The following is a 26,446-nucleotide window of genomic DNA, read 5'->3' as shown; positions in this document are numbered from 1 at the left end:
CACGCGCCGGGTGGCGGCAGATTCGCCTCGGCCGGCCGCCATCTTGGCGCCTCGGTGCCCCGCCGCGGGGCTGGGGACCTGGGCTGTGTCCCAGCGCAAAATGGCTGAGGGGGGGGGCCCGGGGCCGCCTCAGGGAGAAAGGGGCCCACGCAGCGAGGGTGCGTCTCGTGTACCCCAGGGCCTGCGGTGAGGGGCTGCGAGGACACGGTGGCCGCAGTTAACGCTGGCCCTACCATCCACCTTGGGAAAGTCAAGGGCGCGACAGAGGGCAAAAAGGATGGAGGAGGTACGTGTTTGACAGAAATCCGTGCTAGATACGTTAAAAGCGGAGAGTGCGGCATGCACAGATCCTCCGTGAGTGGCAGGAGGTGAGGCCGGGACATTCTCCATGTTCCCCAGTGAGCCAGGCAGCGTGAGGGACTGGGACTGGGACGGCGTTGACAGCACACAGCCTTAGTGGGGGCACAGCCGGCACAGGCAGGCAGTCTCCTCGATGGACGTTTCACAGTAATGAGAACAGGACAATTTCTTTCAAGTGCTCTGATGGTAACATTTTGGAAAAAATGCTGCGCTTAAGTTTCATAGAAACACAGTTAGGACTGGGACTACATATTCTGAGTAACTATTGCTGAGGCAGATACTGTGAAACATTTGAAGGCCAAAAAATACAGAGTCTCTCTGCCTGGAAAGCTCTTTGCTGTTGTACTTTGTGTAACCTGGAGTTTAATTAGAAAAGTCACTGGACAATGACGACTAAAAAACCTACACAGCTATAGAGGAAACAGGCAAATCAATGTGAATATGCAAAAATTGTTTTACCTCTCTCAAGGTGCAGCATGTGGACAACGTGTCACAGTAATCCTGCTCACTGGGTAAGCTTTGCATACACATGCTGTGCTTCTGCAAGTTTCTTAAAGAATTAACAGTCAGGACATTATAGCTTTTCTGCTGAGATGGTATTATTTTTTTGTATTTTCATTCTTCATGGTACAAAACGCATTTAAGAACGATGCCAAAGGTTGGATGGTATTAAACTATAAATTTTTTGGAGATGAACAAAAAGACATCTCTGTTACGCATGTGCATATAGTGGAAGAGGTTAGGTTGTAATGGGTGTTAGTATCTTAAGCTCTATGAAGAATTTGGATGTGTTGCGCTAATTCTTGTGGCATTTCCAACAGCTGTAGTTTGCATCTATTGCATCTCATTTGAAACCCTAAATAGGAAGCTGAGTTGCATAAGAAGGGTGAGTGAAGTGTTGAACACGATATTTTTTGGAAATTATTTTGCAAATACAATTTCCAAAAATTTCTACACCACTTCAAGCAAGGAAGAAATTTTGTTTCAACATAAAAGTGGAAGGGCTTACTAATGACTGGATGGGTAACTTCTTGTGCGGCTGTACAATCTTTTATATCATCAGGAACTATTTTTATTACATTCTCAAATAATTACAATTTTAAAAGTTTAATTCTCTATAACTGTAGGGTCACCACCGAGTTGCTGCTGTTCCACGTGCCTCTGCTGCTATAATTAATCTGAGAGCCCCTAGAGCAGGTGTTCCTGGGAGACAGCAGAGGTCTTCAATTGGTAGGCCCAGGCAAAAGGAACGGTAACTAGTAAGTAGAAAGTTTTATTGGGAAATAAGAAAAAATAATTTGATAGCTGAAGCATTACCCAGAATTCAGTTCCTTGCTGTGCCTGGCTAACTTAGGCAAATTTTATATATGTGTGTGTATTACATCTATTACTCTTGTGGAAATGTCAACAAGTTTGTTAAAATGAATACACAAAACCAAATTCAGCAATCAGTATGGGAAACAATGCAAGACAGTCATTTACATTTTTAAGAGATTAATTTTTTCCACCAAAACCAGCACAGATCTACTTGGATTAAAAGAAAATATTTTTATTAGTGAATGACTTTTTTTAATTGCACTGTTGCTTCAATCAATGGTTCATTAACAAATCAAAGTATCAGTTTAAGCCAAATAAAAAGGCAACAAATTCGAGTAAACATGGGGAAAAGCTCTGGTGTATTTCCTAGTATGTATAAATCAATGTGATGATAGACTATCATAGCACACTAAATAATGCTCTTTCTTAGAGTAACTAATTTGGAAACCATAAGAAGGGCAAGACAGTGCTGCATACTAATCTCCCTAATTAACCCTCCAAAAGTTAAGATATTAGAAAGAAGCAGAATGCCAGTGTGTCCCCTCGAAAGTTCAAACCAAGGTCCTCTCTAAGTCAAGTGCGATGTGCAATTTTTTTTTTTTTTTTTTTTTTTTTTTTTTTAAAGTTAGCTGTCAAGTAATTATGGGAACTCAAATATAACTGGTCACTTAGGGTTGAAGCTAGTCCCTACTGCAGCCAGCTTCTAGCATGCCTTCCACCTCTGTTGCACCTCCATCTGAAAAATTTCACTATTATCAGCATGGTGTATTTTCATCACTCTTTAGTCTAATTCAGATTTTCAGTTATCTGGGGTATGGGAACTGAATTAAGAATAAACCTCACTGTTAAGCATTATCCACAGCAGCACAGTTTATTTTTATAATTTATACCAGTTTTAAAAGCATACAACTATCAGCAACATAGAGACTTTCCTATACAGCTCTTTGGTTTACAGCACTAGTCTTATCTGACATTCAAGTTTCTCTTCAGAAGTGCAGAACAGTTCATTGCAGTTGCATGCATCCCATATAATGACTAGGCTCGTGTGCTTTACCAGTAAGACTGAAAAATGAAAAAAAGCAGCAAACACTGAAGTGTTTGTGCCCTGGACCAAATTTTAATGCTTCTTAATCATCTCCTAAGCAAGATCCACTTTCAACCTGACAAATTTTGACAAAACAGCAAACATCGCAAAATGTCAAGTAGTTACAAGCAGGATAAAAAAATAAACCTTGCTAATAAGGAGCTGCCAAACAGAGTCAGGTCCAAACTCCAGCCCAACAAGCCCAAACACACAAGGCAGACATTGAACTAAAAGGAGGCTCATGAACATAATTGCATACATTTTCAAGTCAGCCAAGAGGCAACTTCATTTACATTGGACCTTGCATCTGAAGTTTTCAGATGTGAATAGTGACTTTGGTCTCAGGTTCCAGAATAAGAGAACTTAAAAGGGACTTAATTTTCAGAATGTTTTGGAAATTAGGCCCTTTTAAGGGATCTGGTCTACATCCGAGAAATAAGGCTTCCAAAATGAAGTCACGTTGACATTGTGTACTCTTAAGTTTATGCTTGTTGACATCAATAGCCAAAAATACCCAAACCCAAAACATCTGAAATGTTGATAGGAGCAGGACACGGAATAGAGGCAGCACGTCAACCTTCATGAAGACTGAGCTGTAGAAACATTGAAGGGATTGAAATAAGTCCATTTTCAGCTGGAAATACGTAAAAATTCCAGCTACAATTATTTTTCATGACCTGTTATGTAAAAGTGGTTTGATCAATTTTCTCCAAAACTTCATATAAACATTCTTTGCCTCAGGGCTCAATACAAGAAATTACAGCCCGCACCAATTTTCTAGGGAAAAAAATATGTCATGGAGTTAAATAGATATTTATAAAAGAAGTTTTAATTATGACTCCCTTTCAGACATCCAAACAAGTTGGTACAAGATTAACTCAAAACAATAAACGTCTCAAATGTGACGTTTTAAGGCACAAATGAGTGTCGTAGCGTGAGAATGTAACTATTTATGCTACCAGGAGAGGGAAGTGGATTGCATTACTAGATAGGAAAAGTGTATAGAGCTATTTGAATGGTGCAAGACCAAAGAAATGGTCTTACTGTGAAAGGCATGTTGTGTATCGAAGTACCTTCTTTTATTCATCAGGCTAAACACTTCTTGTGCTTTGACAGAACTGAACTCCCATCTATGTGCTGCTGTCCTGTACCACCCGGATCTTGAAACATAATGCGTGTTCTACAGAAGGCCAGCAGGATTAGGAATGGTTGCAGCTAGAAACACCTAACCACTGTAGTCTTCAGTACATCTCAGTGCTAGATTTCTTTCTTTGTAGATGTTCTCCTACTTTTCTTTTTATGTCATTTTTTAAGTGTATGTGTGTGAGTGAAAGAAAAGGATTTCAGATTATAATAGGTTAAATTTGCCCAGGGAGGAGTCTCAGGTAAGATGCAAGATGCGTATTACCAACGTTTCACTTTATACCAATCCAGTCTTACTGAAACATGAGGCATGTGAGGCTGTAATTTGGCAACCATGTGGAGGCTGTGAGTAGATTCTCAGGTGTGCTGTTATGATCTACCCGAATCCAACCTCAAGTTTGTGTGGTTTTGAGTTTTCCCAGACTATGGAGCTTAAATTTTGTTTTCTTAATTTTGAGTTATCATGTTCACTGTAATATCAGAAATAACATAGAATCTGTTCACAGTTCAGGGATGCGTTTTACGCAGTAATATAACTGTATTAATTAGAAATTAAAATCAAGAAATAGTAGCCTTTAGTGGAGTAGGCAATAGCCAGATTGGTTCAGCTTTTCTGGTTACTCTTCCAGTGCTTTTTCCTCAGCTTTAAAAGTTATAAGGCATGTTCCCAACCAAATGAAATGTATTAAATTACTGTGATATAATTTAAGTCCTCACTTAATTCCTTTTGCCACTAGTTGCTTTAAAAATGGCTCTAATGTTAAATGATAGGAAGTTCAAATACACTCAAGTACTAGAAAACTGCTTGAGAACGCTAGTTTTACATATGTCTGTTTCATGCCATAAATTGCATTTATTTGCTTTCTAGAATGGGATCCAAATCTATAGAACAAATGTAGCGCCATGGTTTTTGTACACAGTCCCTAGGCTTGTGTGCTTTAAGGAACCAGAAGGGGCAGAAGCGTAAAAGCCAGGAAGGTACAAATGGTCTTGGTTACATGAGTTAACACCCTGTTCACTTACTGGAGACACTAGGAAATAGCACAAAATCGGGAATAAACAAGACTAAAGCAGAAATATTTGAATTCTGTGCCCACTGTAGACATTGGAGCCCTCTGATGCTTCCAAAGTCCTGTTATCTGTATGGCTCGTATCAGCATGTCCAGATCAAAAAAATGTAACTGCCCTTGTTTAACACAGAGGAAAACATACTCGGAAAGGGTGACCTGCCTGTAAGTAACTGTAGGCAAGTTCAGGATTAGAATGGAACCGGCTTATTACATGTTGTAATTTTTTCTTCTAGGGCAATTTGCACTCCAGTTAACAACTTGATAAGAATTAAGTATGTGCTGGGCCTTATTCCTATTCAGTGTATCCCTCCCCTCCTTTTGTTTGGATTGCTTGTGTTCTCTATGCTTACCTCTCTCATTACGTTTTCTTCTCTGGTTATTATGGGGAAAGTTTATTAAACGAAGCAAGTCATGCAGCATCCTTTGGAAATGCTTTGATTTGATGTTAGATTTAGGTTTTGGGTCGTTCAGAATAGATGGAAGCTCTCAGCTATTGACTACTCTTCTACATCTATGAAAAAAATCTTATCCTGGAATGTGTTAGCCACAGGAGGCAGCTGCCTCTCTGGGCTTTGACACCTGTCATTACAGACCTTTAATCTGTTAACTACTTTTACAGGCTTAAAACCATAATCTTAAAACGAGCACTGGAATCGGCAAGAGGCAGTGACGGAACTTGTGCGTTAATCATGTTATCTCTGTGCTATTCAGAGGAGGGGAATATTATAATCTGCGTAAGCTTGTGTTCTTAATCATCTTTGGTTTTGGGTGCAATAAACTACAACAATCCAACCAGAGGAGGAAAAAAAAATCTATCCCCTTGTTCAAGCAGCATATTCAGTCAAGTAGTAGCGTAAGAACTCGAATGCCAAGTACCATCCTTTTAGAAAAGCAGACAGAGATAATTAGATTGGTCTTTTGGCTAGGGGCTTGAAGCTGAACATTTTCCCCTCTGTTTTAGGGGGAACATCTGAGTGTTAAGTTTACCTTTAGTCATGTAAATACCTGTTGCTGCAGCACTTTGCAGAATCAAGTCCCATATACCTGATTTATTAGGCTACCTTATTCCCAGACAGGTCAGTTTTCTTCCAAATACTTTGAATGATCACATGAAGGATTTAAGAATTGACCATGCATAGGACTGTTCTTGCCACTTCACATGTTTATGTGTGGTTGCTCAGGGATAGGATTTTTTGTATACAAGATGAAAGTTAATACTGGTTTAGGCACCTAAATTCTTTACTTTTCCTCTGTAAAATATGTTCTTAAACAGAACCTTTACCTTGAGTTTCCACTTACAGAAGTTACAAACGCATCTTTTACAAAGTGATAGCCTTATGAAGGGAACAAGTAGTTGCTCGTCTACACAGTGAATCAGTGCCTGTGCTAAAAATAAAATACCAGCAGCAGTCCCTTATGGTGTCTGATCAATTTCTCTCTCTTTTTACTTATATAGGGAAACATTTAAAAATGATAAAGGGCAGGATAACATAAATGCTTCAAGAGGAACAGCAAGAGTGGTTCTTTGAGAAGTTCTAGTATTTGTGTTATTTTTAAGTTCTTTTCTCACATTTGAAGGTATCTAAACCATTAATACATGTTCATCCAGGTTTCAGAAGACTCCTAGAAGTTTAAACAAGTGCACTGAAAAAGTTTGTGTTTGTAAACATTTATTTTCTTGAACTGAAAAAGGCTTGCATCAGCACACATTGTACAGCCTTGCAAATTACACAAATTGAAAAAAGTTTGTTTCATTTATGTGCAATGAATCTTTAATGTCCAGTGAGCATCTGCAAATGATGAAAACTTAAACCATTAAAAAGGTTTCCAGCACTTCTCAAACACAATTATCTTAGCGTGAAAAGGAAGAGAAAGAGATCCATACTGGTGAGAACACAATTAAAGTGCAAACATTTTGTCACCTGTGAAGATACATTTTAGTCTCTTCACGCTTTTGCTGAAAAGAAGAAATATTAAAATGTGATTCAGTGAACATTCTTTGTAACCTATTCATATTTCCCTTTAAATAATTATTAAACTTGTTGGATCAGAAGCGAATCCTTCAAGGGTACAACCTACTCGTAATTTCTTTTGACATTGCTTCAATGAATCTTGAAAGAAAATGACCATCTAAGGAGTTAGTTACTAAAATTATTTTTTTTTTTTCCCCAAAAAAAAAAAAAAAAAAACAAAACCAAACCAAACACAAGGGACAAAGAACAGGTTAACTTGAAGATTTGGGGTAGTTTGCTAGAAAATGAGTGTAATTCCTTGAAAATGGTTCTCTTTTCCCTTCTACCAATCCTCAGGTTCCTGCCTTGGAATGGACAGCTGTGTGCTGGCTGTGAAAAGGGATTATAAAATACAAATCTGAATATGGATTTTTATGAACGTTTGCTGTACAATAGAACTTTGGATCTGATACAAGAATTCAAAAATATAAAACAAAACTACTATAAAAGTAGGGGGCATTTCAACAGCATTCCTTGTAGAAGGCTGCCTGTCTCAAAGATGATTCCTTGCTATTGTCTGGGATTAACTCCGAATATTTTTTCTTCATCTTGCTGGATCACTGGGTTATTTAGTCTTCAGTGGCTAATGTCATATGACAAAACATCCCAGGAGTCTCTGTGAAGAGAACAGAAACTCCATAACATCAAGCCAATTGAGGAGAGGAGGACATGGAAGTAGTAAAGGCTGAGTGTCCACTGATGTAACTGCTACTGAGAACTAGCCCTTTCCAGAACATGAAAGTCGTAGTGCTTCTTGCTTGTTCTCAGCCTGAACTTGTTCACTGAGGTACTACTTTGTTTCTTCAACGCATTCTGAGCAGCTGACATTGTAGGGAACGTAGCTAGAACTGTGTAAGTGGAAGCCAAGTCACTAGGTTTGGATGGCTCAGTGTTCACACTACTGTCTCCGCTGCCACAATAACGACGATGGTGCTGCTGCTGTGTTTGTAGACACTGTGAATCCCTTAGCCACCGAATCTTGGCACCAACTTTTAAAAGTTCTCCAAATAGTTTTTCTGCTTCCATACGAGTTATGCCTTCTGGCAGTTCAGTAATTTCTAGAACTTTTCCCACAACTGAAACAAGAAGAACATTGAATCTAAATTGGTCATTGTCCTTAATGATACAACAAACACAATGGAAAATGAGTTATTTCATACTTGTATCTCCAGTTGACTGATACCAAATACACAGGCATTCCATTTCTGGTATTCTAGAGAGCCTTTTGCTTTCACATCTAGCACTGCTTACAGTGTACAAACAAAAGCTGAGAATACAAAGAGGATCCTCAAGAGAGGAGGAAAAATAATAAAATAATCAACACCTAATTTTGCAGCAGGTTTGAGAACTCACTATAGCATCTCACTGGCTTTGCCTGTTAACTCTTCACACATCACCGTGCTAAAAAACTAGTTTCTCTTCTCCCAAAAAATCCTCTCCAGTAAATAGTTAGAAGCAGCTGATTTATCTGTAACTGTCTGCAAAGATTTGATAGTAGGTAACACTTGCAACAGAAATTCTTTCTGGTAAAGATACAGAGATAAATGATATCAGGTTTTATTTGGATGACATCTTTACTAACTCCAAGGAGCTAATCTGTAGATCTCTTAATATGTGCTTACTTCTATTAGAAGGGGGGGGGGGATAAAAAAAAAGAGGGCAGCACAAACTAATTTGTAGTTTATGTTTGATTTCACATTTCATGCAAGTAAAAGGAAGCAGGGGTATGTATATTTACTATAACAATATTTAATGTAACGATATAATAGAACTTATGTCCAGTAAACTGACAAACTTGCTTTTCCTTTTAGTACTGTCCAATCCTGATCTTCTCTGGTCTTTTCTCCAGCCTTCAAAACTACGCTTTTTCTCATTTAACCTCCCTCTTCTCTTCTCTCTAAATCAAGTCCTCCTCTCCATCCTTATGTTTCCAGTGTTTGCCATGTCCATTTCTGTCCAATTACTTTTCATTCTGGCCCTTTCTCACCTCTGCTTGTCTTGTTACATTCCCAGCCCATCACCATAATTCCATTTTTCTGGAGGACTGTGTCAACCAGCAATTCTATACCTGGTTCTCCTGCACCAAGATCTGCTGAAGCAGCCTTCTTTGCTGGTTTCTTTCCCCTGTTTCCATGTCTGTTTCCAGGTTGACACTGAAAAGATTGACATAAATGATGTACTTTAATGACAACGCACCAGTGTCTTAACATTTCTAGTTCAGTGAAAAACGATGCAGAGGAATATCTGGAAAATAACCCGTGCTACCATGGTACAGAAAAGATTTTCATGTCCAATTTTAGCCTTGGAGTTTAGCAATCCTGCAGTCAGGCACATTCAATCCTTGGCTTCAGAAGAAAGGGAGGAGATGACGAAAAAAATCACCTTAAATCTTGGAAGAACATCCCCCCACCCCCCACTACCCCAATCCATCACATCTTCTGGCTGATCTCAGGTAGAACTGAGTGAGGTAGGGGGTCTGTGTGTCTGTCCCAAAAATTAAATAGATGGCAAAACTTTTTAGCTTTGCTAACACTAATATTCTAGTTTTGTTTTTCTTGTAAGAAACAAACCTGCTCCTTGCTTAGAAATACCCACATGTATTTCCTCTTTTTTTTTTTTTTTTTGAAATTGTTATTCAAATAAAATAAAATCCTTTCAGCAAACGTTCTCTCTGTGATTTTTGGAACCGCTGGTGCATTGCTTAAAAAAAAAAAAAATCCATAACCTACACTGTGCCTAAAGCTAAATTTCATGAAAATGTTCCTCACTTTTTTTTTTTAATACAACAAGAACAATGGGAAGTATCAACACAGAATAAAACCGTTGTTGCAAAGCAAGCACCTTCCTCTCATTTACTTGTCTAATGCAATAACATATTCCCCTATTCATGGTGGTTATAATGGTAGTCCTGAGTTGTTTTTTTCAATGTTGCCAGGAGATTGTTCTTTTTAATACCTGTTGGCTTGTTACTTGTCCACGTAATAAAGATGGTGGATTGTATTGCAGGGGTTGGCCAAGCAGTGGGTATCTGGCATCTCCTTAAAGAGAAAGGTAATTAGAAGGGTTTTTCTGTTGTATGAAATCTTCTAAGTTCCTCTTACGATGTATAACTTAACACAAAGAGAAAGCATATAACTATGCACAAAGTAGTGTATTTGGCTACGCTAACAAAATAAGATTTGGCATGATTAAATAAATCTCAGTCAGTCACAGACTGATCACAAGGTGAAAAGGTACAAGCTTTCTTGCATTTAAGGATTACACTGAAAAACACACTGAAAGTTTTTCTTCATTGCAGTCTTATCTAAAATCCTCTCATTTCAAAATGAGCTTAAGGCTAAAGTTCCTGTCAGCGTACTAATTTAATCATTTTCATGGTCATATCCCTGATTAGCGCCAGGTACATCTTCACATTCATACTTGCTCCAAGGATCCACAAAGATAATGGAATATAAGTTTTTAGTAATTGCAGAAGATTAAGAAAATGAAGAGGTATACTTTACAACAGGCAACCTAGAATTTTTACAACATTGGAATACAACACAATGACAAAGATTATGCAACAGGTAAGACTATGACAAAGACAAGAAAATAAGGTTTTCTTTATCAATAAGGAAGACATACAGAATTATCTTCAAGTTTTGTTTTAAAGTAAACTTTCTGTAAAATAGACCCATTAATTCTAAGTTTGGGAACTGTACCAGGATACCTTTGCTCACTGACAAAGGTTTTTTTTATCGTTTGGTTTTTAAATGTTACTATCACATCTTGGTGAAAACTCCCTATTTTCTGTTTTTCTGTTAACATGGCAGCAGAGGACTGAAATTCTTCTAAAAGGAATTTTTTTCTGTCCTTGGGTGGGTACTACCTGAAATACTAATTGAAGTAGCAACAGTATTGGTTAGAGGCTCTAGTCCCATCATGCTAGTTTTTCTACAAAGGAAGGGAGAATTCTCGCTTAGGCAGTGGTTTGATGCAGTGCATCATCAATAAGTGAGTTTGGCAGAACATTCATCTCGACATCGCATTTCTATATCCATTCCCCCAAAAGATAATAGGCCCACCTAGTGTATTAAGATCAGCTAGTCCCACATTATTTATTTTATCTTTGTAGCTCTAAAATTACATCCTTTGTGACACTGTGTGTCAAGTTCTTGATTATGGTTAAAACTTGAAGCTGAATTATATAAAACATTTCATTAATATTTTGAATGCTGAAATGGGGAGTTTCACATATGAGAAAGCTAGTGGGTTTTACAGAAGCTCTCACAATAGCAAGATCAAAAGCTTTTGAGAATATGGGGGACGGTATCGGTGCAGAGAGATAAGGTGCAATTTTACATGATGCTTGAGTGGGTAATTTTGATGATCCTGCTTCAATAGCATTACTACTAAAGTGAGCCCCAGTTTGTCAGAAAATCCTCACATAACTTGTATTTAAAACCACTTAAATTAGAAAACGTACACGCATTTTAGTGAACTAAAAATATACCTTGTCCAGGGACAAAAGGTCTAGAAAACTGGGACACGATAGAAAGAGGTGTTAATGTGGGACGGATGTTCTTCATGTTTGATAGCTGAGCTGGTGCTGGTGATTGGGCCGGTGAGGTGACAGGACTACCTAGTTGAGGACTATGCTGCAACTGGAATAAACAATAAGTTAGTGTTTTAAAAGGTACCTAGTTGAACAAGCTGAACAACCTAGAGCATTCAAAGACTGAAGTTAAAATAGTTATACTGAGTATTATCAGAGCAGATTTCTATTCCCCAAAAAGAACTGTTGAAAAAAAAAACGTGCAGAGACGCAATTTATGCAAATTTTAAGTCATCCTGGAAAACAAAACAAAAACCTCATACCTGCGCAGCACTGTCTAAAGTGCTAAGTTCTGTGGACTTCTGCCCCCTTTGATGATCACAGTAATACTTATTCTGTTTCCACTGTGGAGGTGAATGGTTCCGAGGCTGAGGATTGTTAGGTATATTTAGCTGCATCATTACTACTCCTCCACCTGGTGGTGGTGCTACCGCTACAAGACAAGAAATCAGTAGGCTACAGTTAGTTCGTCATACATTTCAATGTTCATTTTAGCAGAACAGACATGAATTAAAAAGGGAAATAACATAATGAATGTTTTACTAAATAAGCTGCTGAATTCTGGAAAGCTAGAGCAGTACAATTACATTTCCACTATCAGATAAATCTGCGATAGTTCACTTAGAGGGGGCTTCCTGGAACTAGAAAAGATAGTGGAACCACTGAAACTCATTATTGAGAATATTTTTGAAAGGAATCATTCTATTTTATAGCAATTGAAAGTATTCAACATTTACTGTAGTTACTGTCAATACAATGTGTTGAAGAAGATACGGTATTGAGCAAAAATATGCTTTATTTAAAAATAGAAGTTACCTAGTTAGTTTTACATGATATACAGCAACACAGACTCAAAATGTTTTCTCTGGTATGATAGCATACATCAGAAAGACCTGGAATCAATCTTTAGTCTGAGGCAAAAACCATTACCCCCATTTATAAGTTCTATATAGGAACATTTTTCTGGGCAGAGACTGCAAATTGATCCCCACATCCTGTACCACTTGGCTGCTGCAGTAGCTACAGAAATGCCAAAGTTGGTGGAGAACAGCTGAACAGCCAACGCTGTTCTGTGAGGTTTCTCATGAGAAGTTGTGACGACAGCCTGCCCGAGAGAGAAGCTGTCTTCCCCCTTTGACTGGCTCTGTCCCAGGTATTTATATAACATCCTGTTTACTCGTAAATGGTTGTTTGCTATTTCCTTCTCTGCTCTACCCACCGTTCACAGCATTTCTCAGAAACCACAATTAAAACACATGGTTTAAACACCGTTTAATCATCCACCTTTTAAGAGAGAGTCTACAATGTTCTCAGCTTACTACCTGCATCACAGCATCAGCTAGGAGCAGTCAGATACAGATCATAAAATGCCTTCATGTTGTATTTTTTAAAATGGGCTTTTGTTTTCACTGCCCCTGGGGTCCACAAAAAGAAACAGACTCCTTTGAAAAGCAAACCAAACTGTAGAATAATGAACTCAGAATATTAAAACTATATTAGCTTTTGTAAATTGTATTCTGAAATATTTACTATATTGATATTTATAAAAATAAATGAAGTAATATTAGCAATGTTTTCACACCTGTACTTTCTGTTTAATGGCAAGCAGTTCTACCCATGTGTTACAGATTGAAATGGAAGCATCAAGACATCTGGCCAACTTTAGCAAAGGATATAAATTTAAGAATCCCTGCTCTGTCCTTAAGGGCCACACTGCAAATATTTCCATTTCACTGCACAGCAAAATAAAACGTAACTCTGTTTATAAGTATCTACTACATAATCAGAATAATATATAACACAATAGTTTCCAAGTGGTAAAGCCATAAACTGATGTAATCCCTATATGTACACCTGAGATGTACCAGACAAACATCTATATACACACTACATTTTACACATGAAAATTGGTTTAATTTTATGCATATCTTTATAAATATTAAAACTTATACTTACATCTTACTGGTTTTTAATATTACAATATTTTATTCTGCAGCACTCTGGCATGCTTTTTTGACTTATCTCTGTGAGAACTGAACACCCAACAAAAACATGCTTGTCTTTTGAAACCATCTACAGCACCATTTCTAAAAAAGTGTCACAACCTGAAAATGCTATTTAAACTGCAAAAGAAAACTTTGTACATGCAGAAAAACTTGTTCTTTCTATACTTCTAGTTCCACAGCATTTCAGTAAATGAAAATAAATGGAATTCTTTTCCTAAACAAGAATCCTGACAAAATGAAGCATCATAGAACACGTAAGTCAGTTTACAGACACTTTATCACCTGTCAAAACCCATGAGAAGGGAAACCCAGAAGAAATCCTTGAAAGGCTTCCCAGATTTGCAGTCTGGTCCTCTTAACTTTTTCAAATGAAGAGAAACACAACTCTGCTGCTTGTCTGCTTATATCCTCATTGTCCTTACCTCAGTGGCCTTGACTCATCATTTCAGTATTACTCACCAAAAAGCATGCTTTTCTTTCTCTCAAAATTTGTCCTCCCTGTGTCATAGAGGGCTTCCCCCTTCCCCAAACTTCTTTAAATCGCTTAAGAGGTTTAAGAAGTTTGAACCAGGCCTTCAAAACTGCGTAAAACCAGCACTTTCAGGATAGATTAGGAGAATAGAAGAACAAACTAGCACAAGACTGATTTCAGACATCCTGAAACGACAGTCTTCCAGAACTAAAGCCAAACAAACTTGAAGCAGAATGGAAACAAAACAAAACCAAACCTGCCCGTGAACTGTAATACACTGCTAATCCAGCTATCTTGCCACTTAACTGCATGTTATCTATTTACTAATAAACAGGCTCTAAAAAATATCTTGAAAGATAAATGTTTGTAAGAAACACCACATCTGTAGTGGAATCTAGGTCATTGACCTAGGGGGTGTTTAATCTATTGCTTGCTTGCAAAATACTGAGGAAGCAGTATTTGAGACTACCCTTATTTGGCTAACCAAACCTTGAACGTATCTAATTCCCTATTGGTAAAATAAAAACAGTACCGCTATGATCACAGGATCATTCTATAACCTCGTTTGGAGGCTAAGCCCAGTGCTTTTCATTTCCTGACCAGTCCATCAATTTAGTTGGAAATTGAGAGTTTTTAAGTGTTTGGATATTAACAGTTATAAACATTTCATGGATACGACAAGGTCTATGTCACCACTGTTGTCACACACCATTGAGGCTGCTATTTATACACCACCTAAAAATCATCCAAACATTTTGTAGATCAAAACATTCCAAACCGGACTTAAGTGCTTCTGCTAAGCGACACTTATCTGCTGAAGGCTGCCTCCCGCTGCCCCCGTGAAGCCGGCTATTGTTTCACTTAAGTTCCAAGTTGTCATTTTAAAAGTTACAGTAATTGCAATTCAGATGAAGAATTACAAAAAAAGTAGTTGCAGAGACGGCACTCAAGTTGCAGCTGTTCTAGCAGTTAGCCATGAAGTCAATCTGATAATTTACAACAGATTCTAGACAGAATGGCTTAGACGAAAATCCCAATAAAATATACCTTTTATTGGCTGCATGATGGAAAGACCAGTGGGTGAACTTTTACATGATGAGGGTGGAGACACTATGCTGTAGTGCACAATGGAAGCAGCCTGTTGTGGCTTTGACTTTGATGAAGGTGGCAATAATGTAGGAGGTGATGGCTTCTGACTTGAATGGTTGCTATAAACTATGAAAGTAAAAGCAGTAAATAAGGCTACCATAAAAACAAAACCACAACACCCGACACAGCTTTGGAGTATCCCATTTGGCTTTTCAGCAGGTCAAAAAGCTACCTCTCTTCTCTATCCAAACCCAGAACGCTTATAGTTTTCACCCTCTTCTCAGTAACTCTTAAGGAAATTGCTACTCCTACTCCATGAAGTGAAATCTAGAATGCTTCTTGAGTAGAAGAGCCAAGTATACTGCTTCCAAAATGTACCTTGCTTGTTCTATCAAATGAAACCCCAAATATCAACATTTTCAGACCCATGTAGCTATTCAGGAAAAGGTGAAAGTCATTCTGCTGACAACGTATAGCTCCCATGTCTGTATCAACTCACAAGCAGACATGCAAGGCATTATGATGTACATTACTGAATTCTAAGAAAGTAACTTAAGAGCTTTCAGTGATAAACAAATTGAGATGTCAAGTTAACCTGCCTCCAATATAACTTCAAAAACAGAACACAGAAGGAAATATAGTACAGTAGTTAATTCTAAATCAAACCATTAATAGCAAATATCCAATCACCCAGCATAATAATAGCTAGACATTTTTGAAGTCTTATTAAAAAAAAAAAACAACTTTATCACCCCAACCTGCGCACTGCTGTCCTTGAAGCTGCTGTGAGCTGCATGGTGATGATGTTCTAGGAAACTGTATCTGCTCTGATCCAGGAGGCTGCAAATATCCTACTGATGAACTGTAGTAATAATAATAATAAAAAAAAAACCATGACTAACAGGCATTTATGCTACACTCATTTATTTAATCATGACTGCTGCATTTGCTGTCTACACGTACTGCAAATTGCTGAGATGTTGTTAATTTTAAAACTGATAATATTCCCACCTACCCCCAAATCTACTCATACTTCAGAAAACTGAAATTTCACATCTCTTCCTTAGCAAAACCTTATGCCCTGCATACACACTAAGAAGCTGTACTAATTCACCTATTTTGATATACTATTTTTGTGTCGATAGTGCTGTATCAGTATAAACATGTAGATTAATAATAATTATAAAAAGAGAATTTGTTGGCTTGCCCAATTAACTAGAATTAGCTCTCAGTTAAATGATCACCATAGAACCTGCCATGGGGATTTCAGATGCAGTCCCTCAGCTGGAAGCTGGGCCCATGCAGCTGAGCCAGCTCATTCAGCACACCAAACAAGCACACCTCTGCTTCAGTCTAAAGTAACACAGCTTAAAGAGATGATTGCCTTTACCAAATAGGCTGTGGGAAAAGGAAGATGACTCAAGGAGATAAACAACCTTTCATTTGTTTGTAATATGTAGGAAAAGGATAACTTTAAAAGTTCATTTATGCCAGGTATTTTTCAGGGCAATCAGGGGAAAAACAGGTAAGTAACAGACATAGGCAAATGCTATCATACCACTAACTGCTCATACTGCTAGAGCCAGAACATCAGGTTGGTGGACCACAATCAGAATGGTGCCTATAGAATCCTGTACTTCATTTCTGTACTAATAGATAAAGTAAACATTCTGAGGGAATAAGAAAAAAATATTTTATTACTTTGAATTGTGGAAAAAAAGTAGCTGTAATCCTGTTAGACTTACCATTTTACTTATGTTGTCACAAGAAGTTGTTCCATCCTTTGTCCCACAGTTCAATTATAGAATTTTAATTTAAAGATTCCTTTCCATTAAAGCAGACAAGACTCAGTGAAAACTAAACCAGATGGTTTTATATCTGCACGGGATGTGTGCTCTCACACAGCTTTTCATCTGTCTACTGATTATAGTTTTCAATAGTGACCTGTATGTTTGAGACTATTCAGTTCCTGCAGAACAGTATTCTGGTTTCCTTGTCAAAGTGCTGCAACAGAACTATTTTGATAAAAGCAAGATGCTGTCATTAGTTGCTAGTCTGCTCTGAATTCCTAACAAATGTTTCCCTGTTCAAAAGAGAGGGACATTCTAAATGACACAAAAGATCAAGCAACAAAACTTCCTTCAAAAAAAGTCTGGGTGTATGTCTACGTATGACTTCACTGAACCTCAAATAGAACTACAGAAGAAAAGGCTAAAAAGAACCTTCAGATACAAAGAAGAATAATTCAGATTTAAGTAGATTAAGCCATGCAGCGATGACACAAATACTATTTAAGTCTCTGCACTCACAAGAGGATGAAGCAAGCTTCATACTGTTGCTGCTTGTTTAAAAGCTGCAAGCAAGGTATTTTTAAATGGTGCATATTTCTAAGTTCAAAAAACTAGAGAAAGAAAAACTTGTAACAAGCATTAATCCTAATTAATACTTTTAGGTTATCTTCCTATCTGTTCTCTCAACAAATACATTGTGCTGGGGACACAGATGTATACACAGGGAGGTCTGTACATGTAGACCAATTTGCTGTTACCAAGGTATGTAAAAGGCCAGTTATTTACCAAACAAAAGCCGAGCACAGGAAAAAGTTCCTGTACTTGTTTCATAGCCAGCTTTGTGCCAGCAGGCCTCGTTAGCAGCACAGACAAATTAAGCTGAGCTCCTTCCCGACAAAGCTCCGAAAAAGGCAGTCAGTCAGTCAGTCTTTTTCTGGGATACAAATTCTCTTTTCTCTACACCTTATTAAAGTGGTATCTTTGACAAAACCAAGTGAGTACGGATAGTCATCCTAAATGTTACTGCAAAAAGGCATTGCTACTGAACATGCTGGTGTTTCACGTGGAAGAAAAGCAATGCAGAAAACTTAAGACATGGAACTGTAGTAAAGTATTGCTGAAAGTGATATGGAAACAATGTTCTCCAGTCCAACCCGTACCTCCCAATTAAAGCAGTACTAGTTGTCTCAGTTAATTGCATAAGAGCAAAAATAAATAGATAATGAAATGTCTGTAAGTCTGCCTTTAAAATACATTTTAATATATGCAATACTATAGCAAATCCTGTCAGTTACAAGGCAATTAAGCCTAGTTGCTGAGAAATCAAATAACTGAGTTAAACTCACCTTAAATTATTCTGTTGACCTGATGGAATGACACTGTAGTAAACCGGCATTCCTGTTGTGGGTAATCCTTGATTTGACTGACTGGGAATTATAACAGGCTGTTGATATGTCTGCTGCGGCACTGCTTGGGAACCTTGAGGCACCGAAACCTAAAATTTGAGACCACGTTACAATTTTTTTTCTGCAGACAATGTTTCTTTCTGCCTCTTAACCATCACCTAGTTTATATAAAGATTTTTTTAAGAAAACAGAAACTGAAAGATGTGCTGGAATTCTCTAAATCCAGAAAACTAGTGATAACAGTAGTTGAAATAATAGTGCTTTATTAAAAAAACCCAAAACTTATCTTCTTCCTCCAAAATGGAAATGTCAGTTCCAAGTGACTCCATCAATTAACAAAAGAGATTTTCTCTGTAATAGAAAGTGGGGTGGTGGGGAGGGAAATCTTACGAGCTTTTTCTTCCCCATCCTCTGAATTGCAATTAACACAGCACTTGGCTTTCAACAGGACTAGAACTTCTACATACGTGACAGATTTTCTTCTCCCTGCAATTGTGGGGTTTTTTGTTTGTTTATTTTTTAATTTCTGTCCCCAAAGTCACCTTTGACACCTGCTTGCAGCTTTGTACCATTTACAAAGCAATGCACTTAACAACAACAACAACAACAACAACAAAATATCACTCAAACATGCAGAAGAATGGTTGGAAAGTTAAGAATAAATTACCCACCTGATAAGATGGCACTGAAGGATATGGAACAATCACACCCTGAATTTGATTCCCAACGTTGTTGTGTTGGCCACTGACCAGATTTTGATTCTGAGACTGCTGAACTCCGACTAAACCCTGGTAGTTTTGCTGCTGGTTAGGCAAAACCTGGTAACCTGAAATTATACATTTAAGTCTTACTTTGAAATAATGAACACATTTTATACACAGTTGCCTATGTGAAAATGTATGTGTAGCATTTTCCAATGGCTTTTTAAATCTGGCAACTTCATAAGAGTTGAACTTATCATGCATATAGAAAGAAGACAACATTAAAATTAACAGATTTATTCATTTGGATCCAGCATGAAATACTTACTAAACATACTATTTGCAATGCTGCTCTCACATGCTTGCAATATTTATTTACACTCTAAGTGAGTTACATGCATTAACACCTTGATTTGATAGGTAAAAGCTGAAAGCATTTGAACAAAGCATGCTAGATAATATCAAAACCAATTAATTGTCTATTATTATGAACAAGGCCATTCTAGGTACTTTACATTAAATTCTGCTACTACCTCAGGTGCCCTAGCGATGAGGGCATCTTGACTATGATTCAAAACTGAATCACACTTCAAGAAAATTTGTGTAAGGCACATGTGCACATCTTTTTAAAAAGGGCAATTTCTACTGAAATCTGTAATGCTAAAAACAACTGGGAACTGAGAAAAATCTTCCAGGTAAAAGCCATGTTCGCATACAGTGGAAGACAAGTTATATTCAAAGTTATCTTGGGGAAAAAAAATTTTCATATTCACCCCTCTGTAGTGCCTCTACAACAATTTATTATTGCTTAAACTGGTATCCTCTGCTAACTTTCAAAAATGGCCTAAAAAACCTCCAACCCCCCAAAAAAACCAAACCAAAAAAGCCCCCAAGTGTGAGTGCCAAATAGGAATCTGTGCATTTATTATGTCCAACCTTAGCCTCCGCTTTATTTTTTTTATTTTTTTATAAAGCTTATAGTAGGTAACTGCTACCATGATCAAAACACATGCAGAACACAAGTAAAGTTCTTTTTGTCATATTCTGTTATACAGGTATGTGCTACTTACCACATCAGCAAAAAACCATCACTATCAGTGTTTCTGAGACAAAGCCAGTTATCGCTCCAGAGTAACAAAACTGGGCTTGTCAAGATGCACTGACGGCAAGAAGAGTCTGTATTTAACTTGGACACATTCACATTCTACTGACCTTGACATTCCCCATGCTCCCTACCTTGGTATGGAACTATAATGAAGCAAATATAGCTGCAAAAACTCATGTGGATTTTTTTTTGAACTGCGTTTAAAAAAATTGCACAGTCTATTTTGAAAATAATTCAGTTAACATGAAACACTTCCTTTTGTAAACAAAACCCACCAATGTTCATTGATTACATACAGTGTACAATGAACACTGCGAATTAACAGCCTCAGCTGGCTGTCTCTATAGAAATTGCAACAACAAAGACTAAAAAAAGACTACTAATATAATCAACCATTGCTTCAGAAAATTAAAAAGAAGGTTCAGTTTGTTAAAACCAAGAGAGCTATTCATTAGAAATGCACAACACACTATAAATATTTTCAGAGTAGTATAGAAAATTTCAGAGCAATGCATGCTTGAATTAGCATTAGTAATTAGAATTTTTAATAACTCTTAAGTTTGAACTGTGCACAAAAATCCATCTCATATCTGCAATAAAGAAAATGCGTAAATGTACTTTGCTACGAAATGATCTATGGCACCTAAAAAGCAGCAGAATGTGAACTTGCGGTATATGAGAGATCCAATCAATACATCTGCAACCTAAACCCCTCATTTCCCAGAAACTGCAATGTAGCTGTGAATATTTTTCAGCTTTTTCTGGCACTTCTGGAGACATACATGATCAATTTTGCAAGCAGAGAGAACTGGAACGACATAAATTGACTGCCAAGAAGGTTCCCCACAGTGTTCCAAAGAATGCTCTATTTTTAGCTTCACGATTTCACCTCTGCATAGAGAGTGGTCTGACAGAAATGCAGCACTCAGCAGAAAACCCACACCTGCCGTAGCAGATTGTCTCATTACACAGAAATCCTCTGAAACAGTAGATAAAAAAAGAAGCATGCTTCTTAATATTTACATAATTAAAAAGAAATCAGTGTTAATATAAGAGAAGTTAACTTACAGAATATAGAAATACATTTTCTGAATAACACACTAAGAGTAAGAAACAGCCTTTATTCAAGAACAGAAAAGCAAGTACAATCATTTGGTTAACAAGCTATGAGTATAGCTTGATTACAACTATTACAACTGCAGCTATTATTGCAACTGTAATAGTTTTATCCCTGGCCATTGTGAAGCAGAAGCTAGTTGAACTTTAGCTGATGTTCCTACAGTAATTGCAGTTCAGATAAGAGTTTTAATCAACCTCTAGGTCTCATGGTAACTGGGCCCTCATTATCATGGTAATCGGAAATGCCGCCTTCTTAAAGAGAGTTTTCTTCTCCCAATATCTTTTGGGCAACCAAAGCATTTTTACTAAAAGTGAACGCCCTAAATATTTCACCTGAAACCCCTTTAAAAAGGAAGCCAGGAAGCAGCTGAAAAAGAGACCGGTTCACTGTGAGAAATGTAAACCTCTCAGACAGTGTTACGGCCCCGAATCCAACAGCTCATAAATAAAGTCAGGCCACTCCATATTATTAAACCAAAAGTGGCTTCAGTTGCCGTGCTCTCAGCAGCTGTCATCTTTTATCTAAATTTGTGTTTGGAAAGTTATTTCACAGTTAGTAATCACTTCATAAGATGAATAAAACCCACAGCTTTTATGTAATACAGGACTTGTCAATTCTCACTTTTGACCAGACACATTGCTATACTACCCAAGTAACGTGCTGCCTTTTGTCTCAAAAACAGCCGTTGCTAATAAGCATCAACCATTTCGGATGTAGCTTTATGTCAACTTAATACAAATATTTACGGTTTAAAATAAATCTACAAGAAAGATAATTTTGAAATACACCATCTCATGAGCAGTTTACAGAACAGAAAACATGACATGGAACCTTCCATCTCTAGAATGCCGATTCAAATTTGCCTATAAAGCAGTAAATGAGAGCCAGCAATGGCTAGGTAGCGATTTGGAGATTTTGAGTTAAGCACTAATTATGCAGTTGCTAGTATAATACTTCTCTCTACCATTAGTGCTAGTAAACACCAAGTAACCAAACAGGACTGAATGGCATTATTGGCTGGACCACCCCTTCACTACTTAAACGTGATCCCTTGAAGTCAGGGTTACAGGTACAAAGTACATTATCAAAGCAGTAAAGTAGCTGTCTGCACAGCTTGCTTGGTTTATTTCTTCTAGGACATAGAGGGAGATTTTAGCTACTGATGCCTTTCACCCTGTCCACATTACAGGCAGTGAAATTCAGTTAAAATGTAAAGAGCTAAAATCATACAAGAAAGAAACTTACTTACCTAATAGCAACTGATTCCTCTCTTTGCATCTTGGTGCTGATGCACCATCACCCCATGCTTTCAAATTCAGATTGTTTTGTTTAGCTACATACATACACTGGGCTCTCTCCGATTTAGAGAGTGTGTGCGCTATTCACAGAGGGTGTCCCCCAAAACAGGGAAGTAACCCCAGTTGAGCCTCAGACTTTTTGCTATTAAGTAGTCTAGGTATTAAAAATTCTGAGGAAGGAAAGCAGGTTGTATAATACAGTTGAATAACACATCTTTAAACGCCAGTGGATAAAACAAGTTGCAAAAATGAGTAGTTTGTTTTCCTTTGGAATAAAATGTCAATATACTTTCACTTCTGAAAAGTGGTGATCTATTTGCAGCAAGCAGGTACTAACAATACTTTATAAAATGATCTGACAACCCTACCACAAGTGGGCATCACATCTTCATGATTCTGCAATGAAATAATCCCATGTAAATTTGTGAACTGAACCCCTGAATAACAACTTCAAGTGTTGCTGCTATTGGAGCACTTCCTAAAAGAACTGCAGAAGAGGGAACCATCCCTCTCTTCCAGGCTACTTCATAGAACAGCTATAAAGAAATCCAGTTCATATTTGTAAAAGCTGATCTTTCATCCTATTTCTGTAAAGCAACACATAGTTGGGGGTGGGGGAAGAATTAAAAATCCTTCTTTCTGAAGGAAACTCAAAAAGGACACTAAGTCTAATGTATTCAACTAAGACATGGTATAAAAGCCTGATTTTTAAGGGTGTCTGCCTCCAAACATCACTAGTTACTTCTGAAAGTTTTGACTGTGAGTCAAGATATTACTGAGAAGTAAATTTGTTTCAGGAATCCAAACCTTACTGAAAAAGTCATAATGGTATTTTTAAGTACAGATGATCAGAATACTGGTAGCTACAGTTACAATTTGTAAGGAAAAAAAGACAATAGGAGAGAAAGGAGACAGAAATACCTTTCTACGAATGTTATCAAGCTGTAACTCAGAAGCAGTTGAAAAGTCATTACTAAAAATGGAAGGAGCAGAAAACTAATTCTAACCACTTAAGTCTCATTATATATTCTATTCAATACCCAGATACCTTTAATCATAGGACAGAAAGACAAATTAAAACAGTATCACCAGTATCTTCTACACAGCACTCTTTTCATGCCACAACATCTAATAGTAGTATCTTTTGTTTAGAACTTTAAGGTACATATCTGCAATGTTACATCATTCAAAGGTACTAATTCATCTTACTTTGTGAATTACTAAAAAGTTAGCAACTAAGTTGCAAGTTTTTTAAATTATTCAGTTCAAAACTTAAAAAAAAAAAAGGCATTATCCTATAATTAAAGTTACAGCATGAGCCACTCATAGTAATGGCTCAAATCTAAAGTTTCACGAACAACTGACTCAGATTTTTTTTTTCCCACCTTAGCTTAGTTATACTTTGCATCCCATATTTGAAGTTTGACTTTATTTGAAATTTTACAGCAAAATAAGTTTAAAAAGCAAAATCAGGAGAAAACGTACAGGAAGTATTCTAATGAAATGCTGAAGGAGTTCAACAAACCTGTCTGCTGTCCAGGCTGTGCTAATGGTTGGTTTTGCTGTGTGTTGTAATGGACAGAAACAGGTCGGTATTGTTGACTGGAGTGCGGATACTGATTGGGGGTACAATAACAAGCTGGCATCTAAAAATGAACAAAAGTTAAAGAGATTCACTATCTGCAAGTTTCTAGAAGGCAGACATCTAAACGCAAAAACAATCATACGATAAAAGAAAGATGCAAAACTTATTAAAAGGTGCAACTAATGTTAAATAGTTTCGCAATTAAAAAAAACTTATACTACGTAAATTCCCTCTTTAACAGCCAATTTCTTCTACTTTCACTGTAGAAGTAACAACTCCCAGTTTCCACAAAGAAACATCTGAGACACTAGAAAACTACGCAGAACGTGAGTTTTACCAGCTACAGGTAAATAGGAAAACCTGGGTGATTATTGCTCCTCACATAAACTGAAGTCATTCATTTCAAAGCACATAAGGCAGAAAAAAACCCCCAACCCCAGCATAAATGCACGCAGCTGCCATTTAACACACACCATACAAAAAGCTCAGTAATAGAACAGCACGATCAGTTGTTAAATACAGCTTGTGGGAGAATGGAAACGGAGCCACTGTACCTGTGGCACAGGTTGCTGCATATATCCCTGCTGCTGGAGTACTTGCTGGTTGACGGGGTGGCTAGATGTCGAGTAGCCTGGAGCAGAAACTGGTTGGCCGGAGGGTGGTGGAGGTGCAGCAGCTGCGATGATATAACCAGACTGCTGTGGGGGCTGGAGGACTACAGTGGACTGGAACATAGCAGTATGAGGTTCAGCTGGATCAGCAGGTGGCTGACGGGCAAGACTCATATGGCTAAATTGCGATCCTAGGTTGTCTTGCTGTAATAGTTAAACAAAGGAAAAATTACATTCACAAACGTACCTTCAACAACAAAACAGAATAAAATAGCCAAATATCTCAGTAAGTTTCAGATACGCATGTCTCAAATTACTGTGCATTAGCAACATCAGCCAAAGAACAACAGGAAAGAACAAAATGGAACACGGCAGTAGATTATCTTCAGGGCTGACAGCAGGAGAGAACATCCACAGTCACTAGAGACTTCATTCATTTCACTGCAAATATTTGATTTTTGGATTACATCTGCCTCTATCTACTTATTGTAAGAATTCAACTGTCAAAAATAAAGTCAGAATTCGTGTCACTAACATTTTCTGATTGGACTCCAAAGCTTGAGTGAAAACATCTAACCACAGTTAAAACAGCAGAAGGCATTAGTATTGCTAAAGTAATTTTTGGTTTTAAGAACTGAAGTTAATGAGGCTCTAATCCTGAATAAGGAGGTACACTCCTCTAACTTAGCATGATACTACATGCAAGGATTAATTTTTTTTTAGCCTGAAATCAAGTAACAGCTGCAAGAAATGTATTCTAATGGTTACCTACTATCTGTATTTTATGAACATCTGAAACTATGATACTGATTGCACTGAGCACTCCAGGAGTTCTGTGAAATTTGAGCTTGGGGTTAGTGACAGAAGTTTCCTTCTCTTCACAAGCAATTCAGCATCAAATTATCAACATCCTGGAAATTAGAAGTGATCACCAGTATTGTACTTTTTTGTACTTCAAAAGTGGACTCTCCAAACATGGAGGAACATTAAAAATATTTTAAGACCAGTTGATCTTCTCTTAGATCATCCTGAAGAAGACAGGAGTTCATCAAGACAGAGTAAGTGAAGCTCCGTCTTTTACTGATTAGCTACGTTCACATTTTATGATGAACTTTTATAATTCCCAGGCTAAAGATATTCTTAATTACCACTGGAAATATGAATTTGCACCTGAAACTTTATTTAGAATACATACATAAAAAAAAATTTAAACGCTCTATTTTCATTAGATCAACCATCTAACTATGACTTTGGCATTTCACTCTTTAATGATGCCTATTAACGTAACTGGAATGCTTTTCTCCATTGGATTTTACATTCTGCTTTTTATAATACCTGGTTTAGAGAAGAGATACTGATACTTAATTATGAGTTAATATTACCTCTAAAAACGTCCAAAGGATAAACCCAAGGAATACACATTTATTTCTGTTACACTACCAACATGAGTAAATTCTGATCCGGTCAGTTTGTCCTACAGTGATATGTGTAGTACAAGCATGATTAACCACTGAAACATGGTATTACCAATAAACGGATAAAGCAAACCTTCCTAGTATCAACTACAGATGTGTTGGATTTAGATTATGAACCAAGACCATCCATCCTTTTCACTATGTTACTTTAGTTACCATCAGCAGGAATAAATTTTTGAAACTGCCAGCACACTTAGTATTTGAACCC

At 37.4% G+C, this 26,446-nt stretch overlaps 1 protein-coding gene across 20 annotated transcripts in view; it reads right to left on the bottom strand.

Moving 5' to 3' along the window:
* Positions 1-6,627: 6,627 nt before the first annotated feature.
* Positions 6,628-26,446, bottom strand: part of R3HDM1 (R3H domain containing 1) — a 55,199-nt gene continuing 35,380 nt past the window's right edge. For 8 of the 20 annotated variants that reach the window (XM_010575153.1, XM_010575155.1, XM_010575168.1 and 5 more), the window contains 12 exons: positions 24,707-24,967; positions 24,093-24,213; positions 19,015-19,169; positions 18,284-18,432; positions 17,632-17,688; positions 15,906-16,009; positions 15,106-15,273; positions 11,844-12,013; positions 11,479-11,629; positions 9,942-10,024; positions 8,974-9,139; positions 6,628-8,062 (listed from right to left, as the gene is read on the bottom strand). In XM_010575153.1, the coding sequence (XP_010573455.1) occupies positions 7,695-8,062; positions 8,974-9,139; positions 9,942-10,024; positions 11,479-11,629; positions 11,844-12,013; positions 15,106-15,273; positions 15,906-16,009; positions 17,632-17,688; positions 18,284-18,432; positions 19,015-19,169; positions 24,093-24,213; positions 24,707-24,967 (1,953 nt within the window). In that variant the 3' untranslated portion in view covers positions 6,628-7,694. The remainder of the gene's footprint in view (positions 8,063-8,973; positions 9,140-9,941; positions 10,025-11,478; positions 11,630-11,843; positions 12,014-15,105; positions 15,274-15,905; positions 16,010-17,631; positions 17,689-18,283; positions 18,433-19,014; positions 19,170-24,092; positions 24,214-24,706; positions 24,968-26,446) is intronic. The other 12 variants (XM_010575163.1, XM_010575169.1, XM_010575170.1 and 9 more) reach the window with 8 other exon arrangements.

This window comes from Haliaeetus leucocephalus, unplaced genomic scaffold, assembly GCF_000737465.1.
Source record: "Haliaeetus leucocephalus isolate CR32 unplaced genomic scaffold, Haliaeetus_leucocephalus-4.0 Scaffold451, whole genome shotgun sequence".
NCBI lineage: Eukaryota > Metazoa > Chordata > Aves > Accipitriformes > Accipitridae > Haliaeetus > Haliaeetus leucocephalus.
The sequence above is the reverse complement of the archived record's forward strand: the minus strand, read 5'-3'. Positions and strand labels throughout refer to the sequence as shown.